This window comes from Poecile atricapillus, chromosome 1 (genome assembly GCF_030490865.1).
Source record: "Poecile atricapillus isolate bPoeAtr1 chromosome 1, bPoeAtr1.hap1, whole genome shotgun sequence".
Lineage (NCBI taxonomy): Eukaryota > Metazoa > Chordata > Aves > Passeriformes > Paridae > Poecile > Poecile atricapillus.
The window spans coordinates 177,199,684-177,210,911 of NC_081249.1; the positions used below are offsets into that span (position 1 = coordinate 177,199,684).

Sequence of the window (11,228 nt, forward strand, 5' to 3'; positions counted from 1 at the left end):
ATTCCCTGGTTCTGTTTACCTGTCAAAGGTAGAACTCAGGTGCCCTAAAGTACTTCCTGCCCTGGGCAAGGACACACAGAACCATCCCTGCACCCTAACCTTTGCTTGGACACTTCTGAACATCTCTCTATCAAGTTAATAATGTGTCCATGTCACACTTTGGGAAGTCCAGACAGCTTTGGCTCAAAGCAAGCACAAATATTTAAATGACTTTACATATCTGAGTAATAATGCTGGCTTGTGCTGCTTAAATTTAAACACATGCTTATATGTTTGCATATTTAAGCTCTTAGTTGGGCTTCATGTGTGGAGTTGAATCAATGTTTTTTAGGCAGGTACAGAGTAGTCTGTGGACATTTTTCTCCCCTGAAAATGTCGACTTTAGCCTGGAGAGAGGTTTCTTCCCTGTCCTTGAAGGTGTTCAATGCCAGGTTGGACAGGGCTTGGAGCAACCTGGTCTAGTGGAAGGTGTCCCTGCCATGGCAGAGGGTTGGAACTGGATGATCTTCAAGTTCCCTTCCAACCCAAACCATTCTGTGATTCTTTACACCTCATTTTCTGCTGTGCTTCACAGAGAAAAAAAAATGTTTCTGATAAACTGTTGGTTGGCCTTGCTCTCTTTCAGGGAAAAAAGAAAAAAAAAAAAGAAGCAAGCTAATATATCATTCCTTACCTAGGAGGCTCCAAAAGAAAGTTACTACGCTCTTCCATTAATTAAAAGCCTGGTTTAATGGGTTGACAGCCACCTTTGCTTCCCTGTGACCTTGCAGAGCAGCCTGCAGATGAGAGCTCAGCTTTCTAAAGCCAACACCTGAGGCAGGCAGAGGTCAGCTGTGCTGATGCCCTGGTGTGCAGCATGCAGGAGGAGCCCTGAGCATGACATTTAAATAATGTTTTTGCTGTTTTCAGTCTCAGGTGTTGATGCTCTACCTGCCCATCATTTTAGTTGTGCCAGGGGGAAAAAATGTGCTTGGCTTTATAAATATTCGATTAAATTAGGAATCTGGCTCTCTAAATTTGGTTTAGGCAGACTGGGAGTGAGTTTTTCATGACAGGAGGAAAGGGGATGATGGTTCTACTCATTTTCACTGACACAAGGAAAGGACTGAGCGGTGAGGGCACCAAGAGTTAAATCTCCATCCTTGCCCTTGGAAGGAGGGCATTACTACACTGGACTCTTCTGTTTTGCCTTCTGAGACAGACTCATTGCTGGAAATGCTCCAGCTGGCAGCTGAAATCCTGAATTTCTGTGCGGGGCAGGATGTGTAGTGCAGCCTGAGGTGAGTCCAGCCCAGCAGTGTGGCAGGGCAGGGGGTTCTGGGCACTCACAGGAGAGGCTGTGGATGTCTCAGGGGTCCTGGCTCAACATTGCTTTGGGGATGGAGCTGCTGTGGTGTCCCCAGGATGGCTCAGCTGCTGGAATGTGTTACCCTGGGAAGGAAAAGGGGGAAACCTCCTGGTCCCCTCTTGCTGAAACCCTCCCAGATCTCATCTCCCCATTGAGACTGCAGTTCCACAGGGGACTCCAGCCCATGGCATTGGGGAATCTGGATTTCAGCTGCCATTTCATGGTGAATTTGGGGATACCAGTGATACCTGCGGGTTTTGCTGACCTGCATCTTGGACTTGGGGTGTTTTACATGTAAGTCAGGTGGGATACAGACCTGCAGTGGGGTTTCTGACTTTGGCACAGCCACTGCCATGTCAGGGGGCACCTGTGTGCCTCAAGGACTGGTGAAATAGGGCTGATGGTGAGGGGGAAGGACTTCAAGGTGCACCCAGGAGATGAGTTTTCCTGGGAAGATGTGGGCCTGGATGCCTGTGGGATTTAGGAGCTGACATTTTCACCTGGAGTCTCAGAGATTTGCCCTGCCCTGGGAGGTGTTTCTGGGTTCCTCATTGTCCCCTGTGTGGGAACACCTTCACCTGAGTCAGTCCTGTGTCCCTGTCCCATGTGTCCCTTGAAATGTGGTTTTGCTCTACTGACTGGCTCTGCTGAAGTTATTTTGTGGGATTTTTTTGTGCTTATTGCCTCAGTCTGGCTCACATCTGCTTGGGATGAGTGTCAGTGGTTTTCTGGGACTCTTGGTAAACTGTGAGCTCTGAAAGGCTGTTTTACCTGTTTGGATCAAGATGAAGTCTTTGAAGTCTGTAGGCTGAAGCTTAGTTTTATCTAGGGCTAAATATTTCTTAAATGAAGTTCAGTGATGTTTTTAAGAGGCAAAGTGCCCATAGCACATTGGTGATGGCTCAGGAGTTGTGCACTGGCTCAGGAAACACTCCAAGGAAGCTGGGTGTTCAGTGTCTTTGAAATTCACACTCCACATTTACCTGCTGAGGGCAATTAGGTGGAGAGGGGGAGTTTTTTAAAGAATAAAACACACTGGGCTCCCTACAACTTCCTTAAGGTTCTTGGAATCAAGACCCAGGATTTCAGATATGGGATAGGTAATGATTCCTGCTCTTTTTCTTTGAATCTCCTTAAATGCTCTCTCTGGGATTTTCAAATGAGGCCAAAAACGTAAGCACAAAGGTAAAGGCTTCATGAAGAAATTTGGTCATGTCTGTCCAAAAATGCGGTCAGGGCACAGCCAAAACAGCTGGAAGAGCTCCCTGTGGTACCCTGGTGTTCCAAAATACAGGGCTCATTCCCCAGGACTAACTTTCCAGGATGTTTGGCCATCTAATGTTTGCGTTTCAAGTCAAATTGGTGGCATTGCTAAATATTTCTCTCGTTGTACAGTAGAACGTGATGCCTTAAAATTTCTTGATCTTGCAGTTGCCTCTCCAAAGTGGATGTTTAGCTGACAAAATCCATAATGATGGATGTTCTGTCAGTAGGCCCCAGCAGAATTTGCAGTGCTGTAGATCCACATCCCTGTCAGTGCACACACTTCCATTATGCTTTACATCTCTCCCACGATCTTTCCTATTTAAGGGAAAACAAGAAAGCTCCAGGTCAGAGCAAGCGCGTAATGACGCTCATGAGAAGCCCCTGGCGGTGATGACCTCAGCTTTACACTGCTTTGCTTTGTCTGTGCAGATAGTGGCAGCAATAATGGCAATCACAGGAATTGTAATGATGGCATATGCAGATGGTTTCCAGGGTGATTCCATTATTGGGGTGGCCTACGCCGTGGGATCAGCCTCCACGTCTGCACTCTATAAGGTAGGTCACAACTGTTTGTTGGCACTCCTACGTTCATTAGCATTGGCTGTTGAAAAGACACAAATACAAAGAGGATGGCTGCAAAATAAATGTTTTGTTCTGTTCATCACTCCTGAGTCACTCACGTTGTGACAATGTCAGGAAATCTACCCCGAGGGTAATTAGCTGTCATCTGCAAATTACCCAGAATGGCGCTTCTTAATGAGCCTTTAATGAAATCTCCACTGCCACGTCAGAAGGAGTTCATGATCATTTTTAAATCATGGCAACAGGGTTTATCAACACCTTTCAAAGTGGCTTTCCATGTGCAGCAGGGAGGAGGGCCAGGTTGGCCAGCTCATCCCAGGTCTGCCCTGCAGCTCCCTGGCACACGCTGGGCTCAGAGCCCTGGGATGAGCACAGGTAATTCCCTGGAGACACTTCTGCTTGGAAGAAGTGGCTGCTCTGGAAAGGCAGGGATTCTGTGTCTCAGGAACAGGTTGGGCTGAATGTGGCTGGGTTTGTTTTCAGCTGCGTGCTTAAAGTTTGGGGTGAGTTGTGGTGGGATCAGAAGCTGCCCTTGCAGCTTTAGACTTTGCTCGTCTCACTCATAAATTTGTTGTGGTCTTTCACAAGTCACTCAGTTCATAGAGGACAAATTCTCACAGAGTGAGCCCTTCCAGGCTGGTTTCCTTCTCACAGCAGGGTTGTTCTGTGAAAGTCACTGGAGTCTCCTCCCAAATCCCAGCATTGCCACACTCAGCCCAAATCCTCTACATTCAGTGCATGAATGGTGTGTCCTTGGGTTCTGGCTTTAGTCCTGCTTTTTCCTGGCTTCTTCTACACTTGCTCCTCGTGGCATTTTGTGTAAAGCTTTGTTACACAGCCCCAGCCACCCCCGTGGTAAAGATGTGGTGCTAAAACACAGAGAAGGGCAGAAATCCCACCAAGGATCCCCCTGCAAGGCTCTTGTGTAGGAAAAGGGCTGGGCTGTGGCATGTTGTCCTTTGCTCCACTCTCCCCACTGGAGTGCTTCCATGGCAGCCATGGAATCTAAACCCCTCCTCTCTCCTCTTCTCTCCAGGTTTTGTTCAAAATGTTTCTTGGGAGTGCAAACTTCGGGGAAGCAGCTCATTTTGTGTCCACCCTGGGCTTCTTCAACTTCATCTTCATCTCCATCACCCCCATCATCCTCTACTTCACAAAGGTGGAGTACTGGTACCCCTTCTCTGCTGTGCCGTGGGGTTACCTGTGTGGAGTAGCTGGCCTCTGGTTAGGTATGTGATAAAAAACCCTATTTTTGTAATAAAAAAATTTAAAACAATATTTTCTATAATAATGTAATTATTTAATATTAATTTAATATTTAATTTAATATTTAATTAATTTATATAAATAAAAATAATTTATTTTTCTAATAAGAAAAAAATTCTGGGGGCTTCACCCCTCCTACCCTGTATCAATTTAGCCTCAGGCAAAATTAATTTCCCCCATCCCCTTAAACAGCAGAGCTCTCTCACAGATTAATTCTGGTCCTGCTGCAAACTGGTGCTCTTTAGAAATGATTCATATTTCTCATTACACTTCATGAAACATTGCTATTAATTTATATACAATTAATAATTGATAAGTAAGCACAGTTATAATTAATAATAATTAATAATTAACAATAATAGCAGGGAGTAAACATGAAGCAGCACTACTAATTGCCTATTTTTTCATCCCTACCGTAGGTCCACACCAATGCCCCTGTCTCTGGCACAGCTTGGCTGCTGTAAATCCCATTTCAAAGGGCTGCAGGTTCCCAGGCAGCTCCTGGGGGATGTTTGTGCACTGACAGGGGCACCCCCACACCTTTCTGGGGGTGCTGCAGGCTCTGGGCAGGGCTCACAAAAGGCTCCCTCTTTCTGAGCCAGAATTGCCAACAAAATATCTGTTGGATTCAGCCCCAGGGCATTTTAATTTCCACATATAACAACATCCTTTCCTTTGGTAAAGTCTCTTTTATTCCATAATTGAAGAGGTTTTTGTCTCACTACACATTTATTAAATGGAAGCAAAGAGAAATGTCACTGCCCATCCCATCCTGAGATGTGGCCAGGCTGTGAGCACCTTCAGCTGCTGCAGCCACAACTGCAGCTGCCCTGAGAGCTCCTAGGGGACCAAAATTAGGGATTATTTGTCACCCAAGTGTATAAACCCATCCTTATGCAGGGGACTCAGCAGCAGGACTGGGTGGTGGGTGATCAAAGTCTTAAGTTTGCTTTTAATCTTTCAAGGAAAGGTTAAAGAAACTTAAGCAAGCTTTAAGGGTTTTTTTAATCTTTCAAGGAAATCGGAGCTCTCTGGGGGTGCTGTCATGTAACCAAAAAAACCCAAACCCCAAACAACAAAAGACCTGATTTTTTGTACCTGATTAAAGCCTGTGCAAAGCCATGGAATATGATAACCTCAGTATTAAAGATTAAAAATCAATTACTTTGTGACAACTCCCTCATTGTGGTGTGGACACTAAATATCACATATTAATATGTCACATACTGTAGAGTCAAGGTGGAGGAGAAAAGTCTCACTCTGGTGTTTTCCCCCATTTTTATGTATTATTTTCTCTGGTTTTTTCCAGCTTTCAATATCCTGGTGAACGTTGGGGTGGTGCTGACCTACCCCATCCTGATTTCCATCGGCACCGTGCTCAGCGTCCCTGGAAATGCAGGTACCACTGCTGCTGCTGCCAAAACGAGCCCATGGCAACTCAGAAAGCAATTTAATTGCTTAAATAATTTGTTGGTTGGAAATTAACTCCAGAGTCCAGTCTTGAGCAGCCTGTGTCTCTGCTCTTCAGTCTCCTCAGCCCCATCACTCTTGGGGCTTTGAGCACCAGGAAATATTTGGTTTTAGGGGAATGCAGCTGTGCAGCAATGCCTGTGGGAGGCTCAGGGGTGCTGTAGGGCTGTTGGTGGAGCTGGGAGCCTGGGCCTGGAGCTCTCTGGCCCATGTGCTGCTCTCTCCCCATCCCTGGTTCCTGAGGGAACACTGCTGGTGCAGCCTGTTGTGGATAAAGAGTTACCATCGAGTGCCTTCCACCTCAGAAATCACAGAACCATAGGTTTGTTAAGGCTGGAAAAAACCTCCAAGATGATCGAGTCCAACCTTCAACCAAATATCCCTGTGCTCACTAAGCCATAAAGTGAAGTGCCATGTCCACTCACTTTCTGGACACTTTGAGGGGTGGTGACTCCACCACTGCCCTGGGCAGCCTGTGCCTTACCAGTCTTCCAGTGAAGAATTTTTTCCTAGTGCCCAAACTGTCCCAACTTGAGGTCTTTTCCCTTTGTCCTGTCCCTTGTTCCCTGGGAGCAGAGCCTGAGCCTCACCTGGCTGCACCCTCTTCTTGCAGAGAGCCAGAACGTGCCCCCTGAGCCTCCTTTTCTCCAGGCTGAGCCCCCTCAGCTCCCTCACAGACCCTTCACCATGGGAATGTTGAGGTTTAATCCAAGCCCTCCAGGCTCCCTCACAGACCCTTCACCATGGGAATGTTGAGGTTTAATCCAAGCCCTCCAGGCTCCCTCACAGACCCTTCACCATGGGAATGTTGAGGTTTAATCCAAGCCCTCCAGGCTCCCTCACAGACCCTTCACCGTGGGAATGTTGAGGTTTAATCCAAGCCCTCCAGGCTCCCTCACAGACCCTTCACTGTGGAAATGTTGAGGTTTAATCCAAGCCCTCCAGGCTCCCTCACAGACCCTTCACTGTGGAAATGTTGAGGTTTAATCCAAGCCCTCCAGGCTCCCTCACAGACCCTTCACTGTGGAAATGTTGAGGTTTAATCCAAGCCCTCCAGGCTCCCTCACAGACCCTTCACCATGGGAATGTTGAGGTTTAATCCAGTCCCTCCAGGCTCCCTCACAGACCCTTCACCATGGGAATGTTGAGGTTTAATCCAAGCCCTCCAGGCTCCCTCACAGACCCTTCACCATGGGAATGTTGAGGTTTAATCCAGTCCCTCCAGGCTCCCTCACAGACCCTTCACCATGGGAATGTTGAGGTTTAATCCAGTCCCTCCAGGCTCCCTCACAGACCCTTCACCATGGGAATGTTGAGGTTTAATCCAAGCCCTCCAGGTTCCCTCACAGACCCTTCACTGTGGGAATGTTGAGGTTTAATCCAGTCCCTCCAGGCTCCCTCAGATGCTGCACAGAGGGGCAGAGGAGCTGTGGCACTCCAGTACTGCATTGTCAGATGATTGCTCAGGGGGATTTGAGAGCCACAGGCCCAGAGTGCAGCACAGAGGGTCACAGGGACATGCCAGGCTGCCCTCAGTGCCATCACCCGTCCTGCTGCTGTTGTGACACCGTTGTTGTTCCTCTCCTCCCAGCCGTGGACCTGTTGAAGCACAAGATGATCTTCAGCGTGGTGCGGCTGGGGGCCACCATCATCATCTGCATCGGCTTCCTGCTGATGCTGCTGCCCGAGGAGTGGGACGAGATCACCCTGAGGTTCATCAACAGCCTGAAGGAGAAGAAGAGCGAGGATCACTCCGAGGACATGACGGAATCCAGCGTCCACACGAGGAGCAGGAGCAGAGCCAACGGGACGGTGTCCATCCCGCTGGCGTAGGGCTGGAGGAGCGTCCCTGCACGCAGATGTGTATTCTGTGAATATAGCTTAACTTTCCTCACCACCTGTATGCTTCAAAAAATGTCATCTAACCTGAGCAGGGGATGAACTGTAAGATAAGAGAAGTACATCTATAATAAATGTTTACATTTATACACTTAACAAGGAACGGGTGTAAATAACTACAATAAAATCTTTTGTAATAAATGTTTTAAGCTTGTGTCTTTCTGAGCTGGTGAGTTTAAAATGTGGATCAAGTTTACATCGTTTATCTCTCTCTCTGCTGGCAGAAGTAGAGCCATTTTGGAGGATACAGATCTTGGATATTTCCAGTTAAATCTCAAAATTTGACATCTTGACTTCCTTTCAATGAAGTGCCCTTTCAGCGAGGTAGCAGTTTTGGAAAAGCATTTCAAACCTCTCCTGGAGTTTTGAAGAATCCATTTCTGAAAGGCACTGATGTTAGCACTGATATTCCCAGTAATTATCAGAGTAAATATTCCATGGTGTGCAGAACATCAGGCCTCTCCTCCCAGGCCATGCTGAGCTGTGCCTCCTTCCAACACCACCTTTCTACAAGTGGTGCTGGAATTTGGGTGCCTTGAGTAAAGCAAAAAATAGCTTTATTTACCTAATTTTCTCCCAGGAAAGCTGCACTCCCAAGTTTCAGGAGAGATGGAACACCCTGGATCGCTGCTGTCCCTGGGAAATGCCATTTTCTATTTTCCAGAGTGTTGGGACAAACAAATATTTTTCTTAACCTCTACTGTGGAAAAGTCTTTCAAACGCCAGATGAAACCAACCAACCTCCCAGTCCCTTCCCTAAGGCTGTTGCTGTATAATTTGGGCTGGTTTACAGCAGTCCTGGGATTGACTACTCAAAATCTCTTTATTTGAGAGCACTTGGTAGGCAGACAAACATTTTTTCCCTGTTTTTTTATTTTTTGGTTTTTTTTGGGTTTTTTTTTGGTTGGTTGTTTGTTTTTTGTTTGGGTTTTTTTGTTTGTTTTTAAAGGAAGAATAAAACCAGCTGGAAAGTATCAGAGATTACTGAACTCTGCTGACTTTCCTGCCCAGTTTGTGAGTTTGATTAACAGCAAGTAAGGGTGTTTTGATGGTATTTCTACCAGGAGGAAAAAAAAAATAATGTAAATTATAAATTATTTAAGTCTTTATTTGACTCTTCTGTTGGATGTTTTTTTAATCTTTTAATATTCATGTCTAAACTGTTCCTCAAAGCCAGCAGAGCAGAAACAATACTTGTGTGTATTAAAAAAAACAGGAACTTGGGCTCTTTCATCAAATTGCTGCAGAATTAAGGCTGCAAAAACCAACCCAGCCATCTCCTGTGCCCTAAACCCAGAGCTGTAAAGGTTTGCATGCACACACAAGCCTCTTACAGCTCCTGCTCTGCTGCATTTGAGAGGAGATAGACAAAAAATATTCCAAAAAAAGTTAATTACACAGATGCTGATGGGCTGAAAGCACCCAGCACGTGGCAGCTTGGCCTCTCCCCACACTTTCGGAGCTGATGTATTTATTTATGTTGCTAGATAGTTTTGGGGATGTGTTTTACTGAAATTTCAGCTCCTGCCAAACAGAACACATGGGGAAAACAAAACTTTGAGTATGCATTGATGAGTACTTTTTGGCCAGCAGCCTCATGGCAGCATCTTCAGGCCTGGGACTGATCCTTTAAGGAAGCTCATTGAGAATTCTGTGTAAAATCCCATTGTTTGAGTCAGCCTTCCCCTGCTTGACACATCCCATGGCCAGGGGCACAGGGTGTTGAGAAGACTGAAATCCCAACCAGGAAAGCTTGAGCAGAGCACCCCTGCTTTGGTTTGGTGTCCATGGAATGATCCAGGTTGGAATTGGGTCTTAAAGATCCTCCAGTCCCAGCCCCTGCCATGCCCAGGGACACCTTCCACTATCCCAGGGTGCTCCAAGCTCTGTCCAGCCTGGCCTTGGACACTTCCAGGGACCCAGGGACAGTCACAGCTGCTCTGGGCACTCTGCTCCCAGATGTTTTCCAGGGATGCCTTAATCCCTCTCCTTCACCCTCTGCCCAACCTCCAGTTCAAACTCCTCATTAAGCATGGGAATAATGATTTTCCCTGGGGTGCAGCTCAGCCTTCCAGCTGGAGAAGAACCCACCAAGCCCAAGGAACCAGACCACAAACGAAGGCTCTTGGGGCTGATGCTGCTGGTGACCCACCAGAGGAACAGCAAACCAAAAACCATCCCCATCAAGTGACCGACAGGACATGGCCACTTCCACCACCACTGCCACTTCTGGCAGCCCCCTCTGCCCTCCCCAGCAAGCCACAAACCCCACAGTGGGGTTTCATTCCTCTGGCAGCCCCCTCTGCCCTCCCCAGCAGTGTGAGGCTGCATTTCTGTGGCACCCAAGGAAAATGCCACTTTTGATCCTTTTGAGCTGCTTTATCAGATTCTCCTTATGGCTGGAAGGAAAACAGAACGTGCTGGGAATAACCCTCCTGGAGCATCCCCAGCAGAGGCTGGAGGGCTCTCTGGAGGGCTCAGTGAGGCAGCAGCAGCACGGGCAGCGTTATCAGCAGCGCGGGCAGCGTTATCAGCACCACGGTGTCCCCAGCCTGGGCTGAGAGAAGATGAATGTCCCCTGCCAATAGCAGCGACAAGAAGCAGAGGGAGGAAGGAGCCGTGTTTCTTGACCTTACAGATGTGTAATAACAAGCTCTATCAGCCACAGCAGTTTGTATCCCAGCCAGGGGAGCCGTGCTGGGTTATTTTCCTCCCTTTGCTGATCCATTTGTTCACGCTGTCGCTGCCTGAACGTGCTGCAAGCAGGATAAACAACAGCCTGCTCGCATCGCTGGGGCTCTTTCTGCTTTACTCACTGGGGATTTGCATAAAAGCCCAGGCGTTACTTTGGCAAAAATCCATCCCACCCACTTTCCATCTCCTCCTTTGCCCACGTTTTTTCTTTTTTTTTTTTTTTTAATTTTTTTTTTTAATTTTTGTGATTTAAAATTCATTTTTGAGGAGAAGTTTTAAGGCAGAGAAGCTTTATGGCTTTAAGATCCTCTGCTGCAGTTGGGTGTTTGAGTGGTGCCCCTCGGTTCACCTTTGCCCCTCTGTGTGCAAATGTCCTGCTCCAAGTCTTGGCACTGCCCTCCCCTTGAGCTTTTCCCAGTATCTTTTATTTTCCCAGCATCAGAGCACTTAGGAGCCAATGATTTCATTTTGACTGCAATAAATTTGCTGAAAAATCCAATTCTGGAGGGATCTGGAACCCTCACAGGTTGCTGAATTTAGTGGAGAGTTTAAAGGAGTAAATGAAATGAGAGAAATGGATAAAACTCTTCCAGCTCTCCTGGGAGGGGCTGTGGGCTGTCCCTGAGGGCACTGTATGGGCCCAAAGCTCCTCCAGCCCCATCTTTCTACAGCACAGTACTCAGGAATTTCACTGACCTTTACA

At 47.1% G+C, this 11,228-nt stretch overlaps 1 protein-coding gene across 3 annotated transcripts in view; it reads left to right on the plus strand.

The window, feature by feature from the left end:
- SLC35F4 (solute carrier family 35 member F4) overlaps positions 1–7,968 on the plus strand; it is a 110,686-nt gene extending 102,718 nt beyond the window's left edge. For all 3 annotated transcript variants that reach the window (XM_058860918.1, XM_058860984.1, XM_058861056.1), the window contains 4 exons: positions 3,044–3,169; positions 4,233–4,425; positions 5,772–5,861; positions 7,524–7,968. In XM_058860918.1, the coding sequence (XP_058716901.1) occupies positions 3,044–3,169; positions 4,233–4,425; positions 5,772–5,861; positions 7,524–7,765 (651 nt within the window). In that variant the 3' untranslated portion in view covers positions 7,766–7,968. The remainder of the gene's footprint in view (positions 1–3,043; positions 3,170–4,232; positions 4,426–5,771; positions 5,862–7,523) is intronic.
- The last annotated feature ends 3,260 nt before the right edge of the window (positions 7,969–11,228 follow it).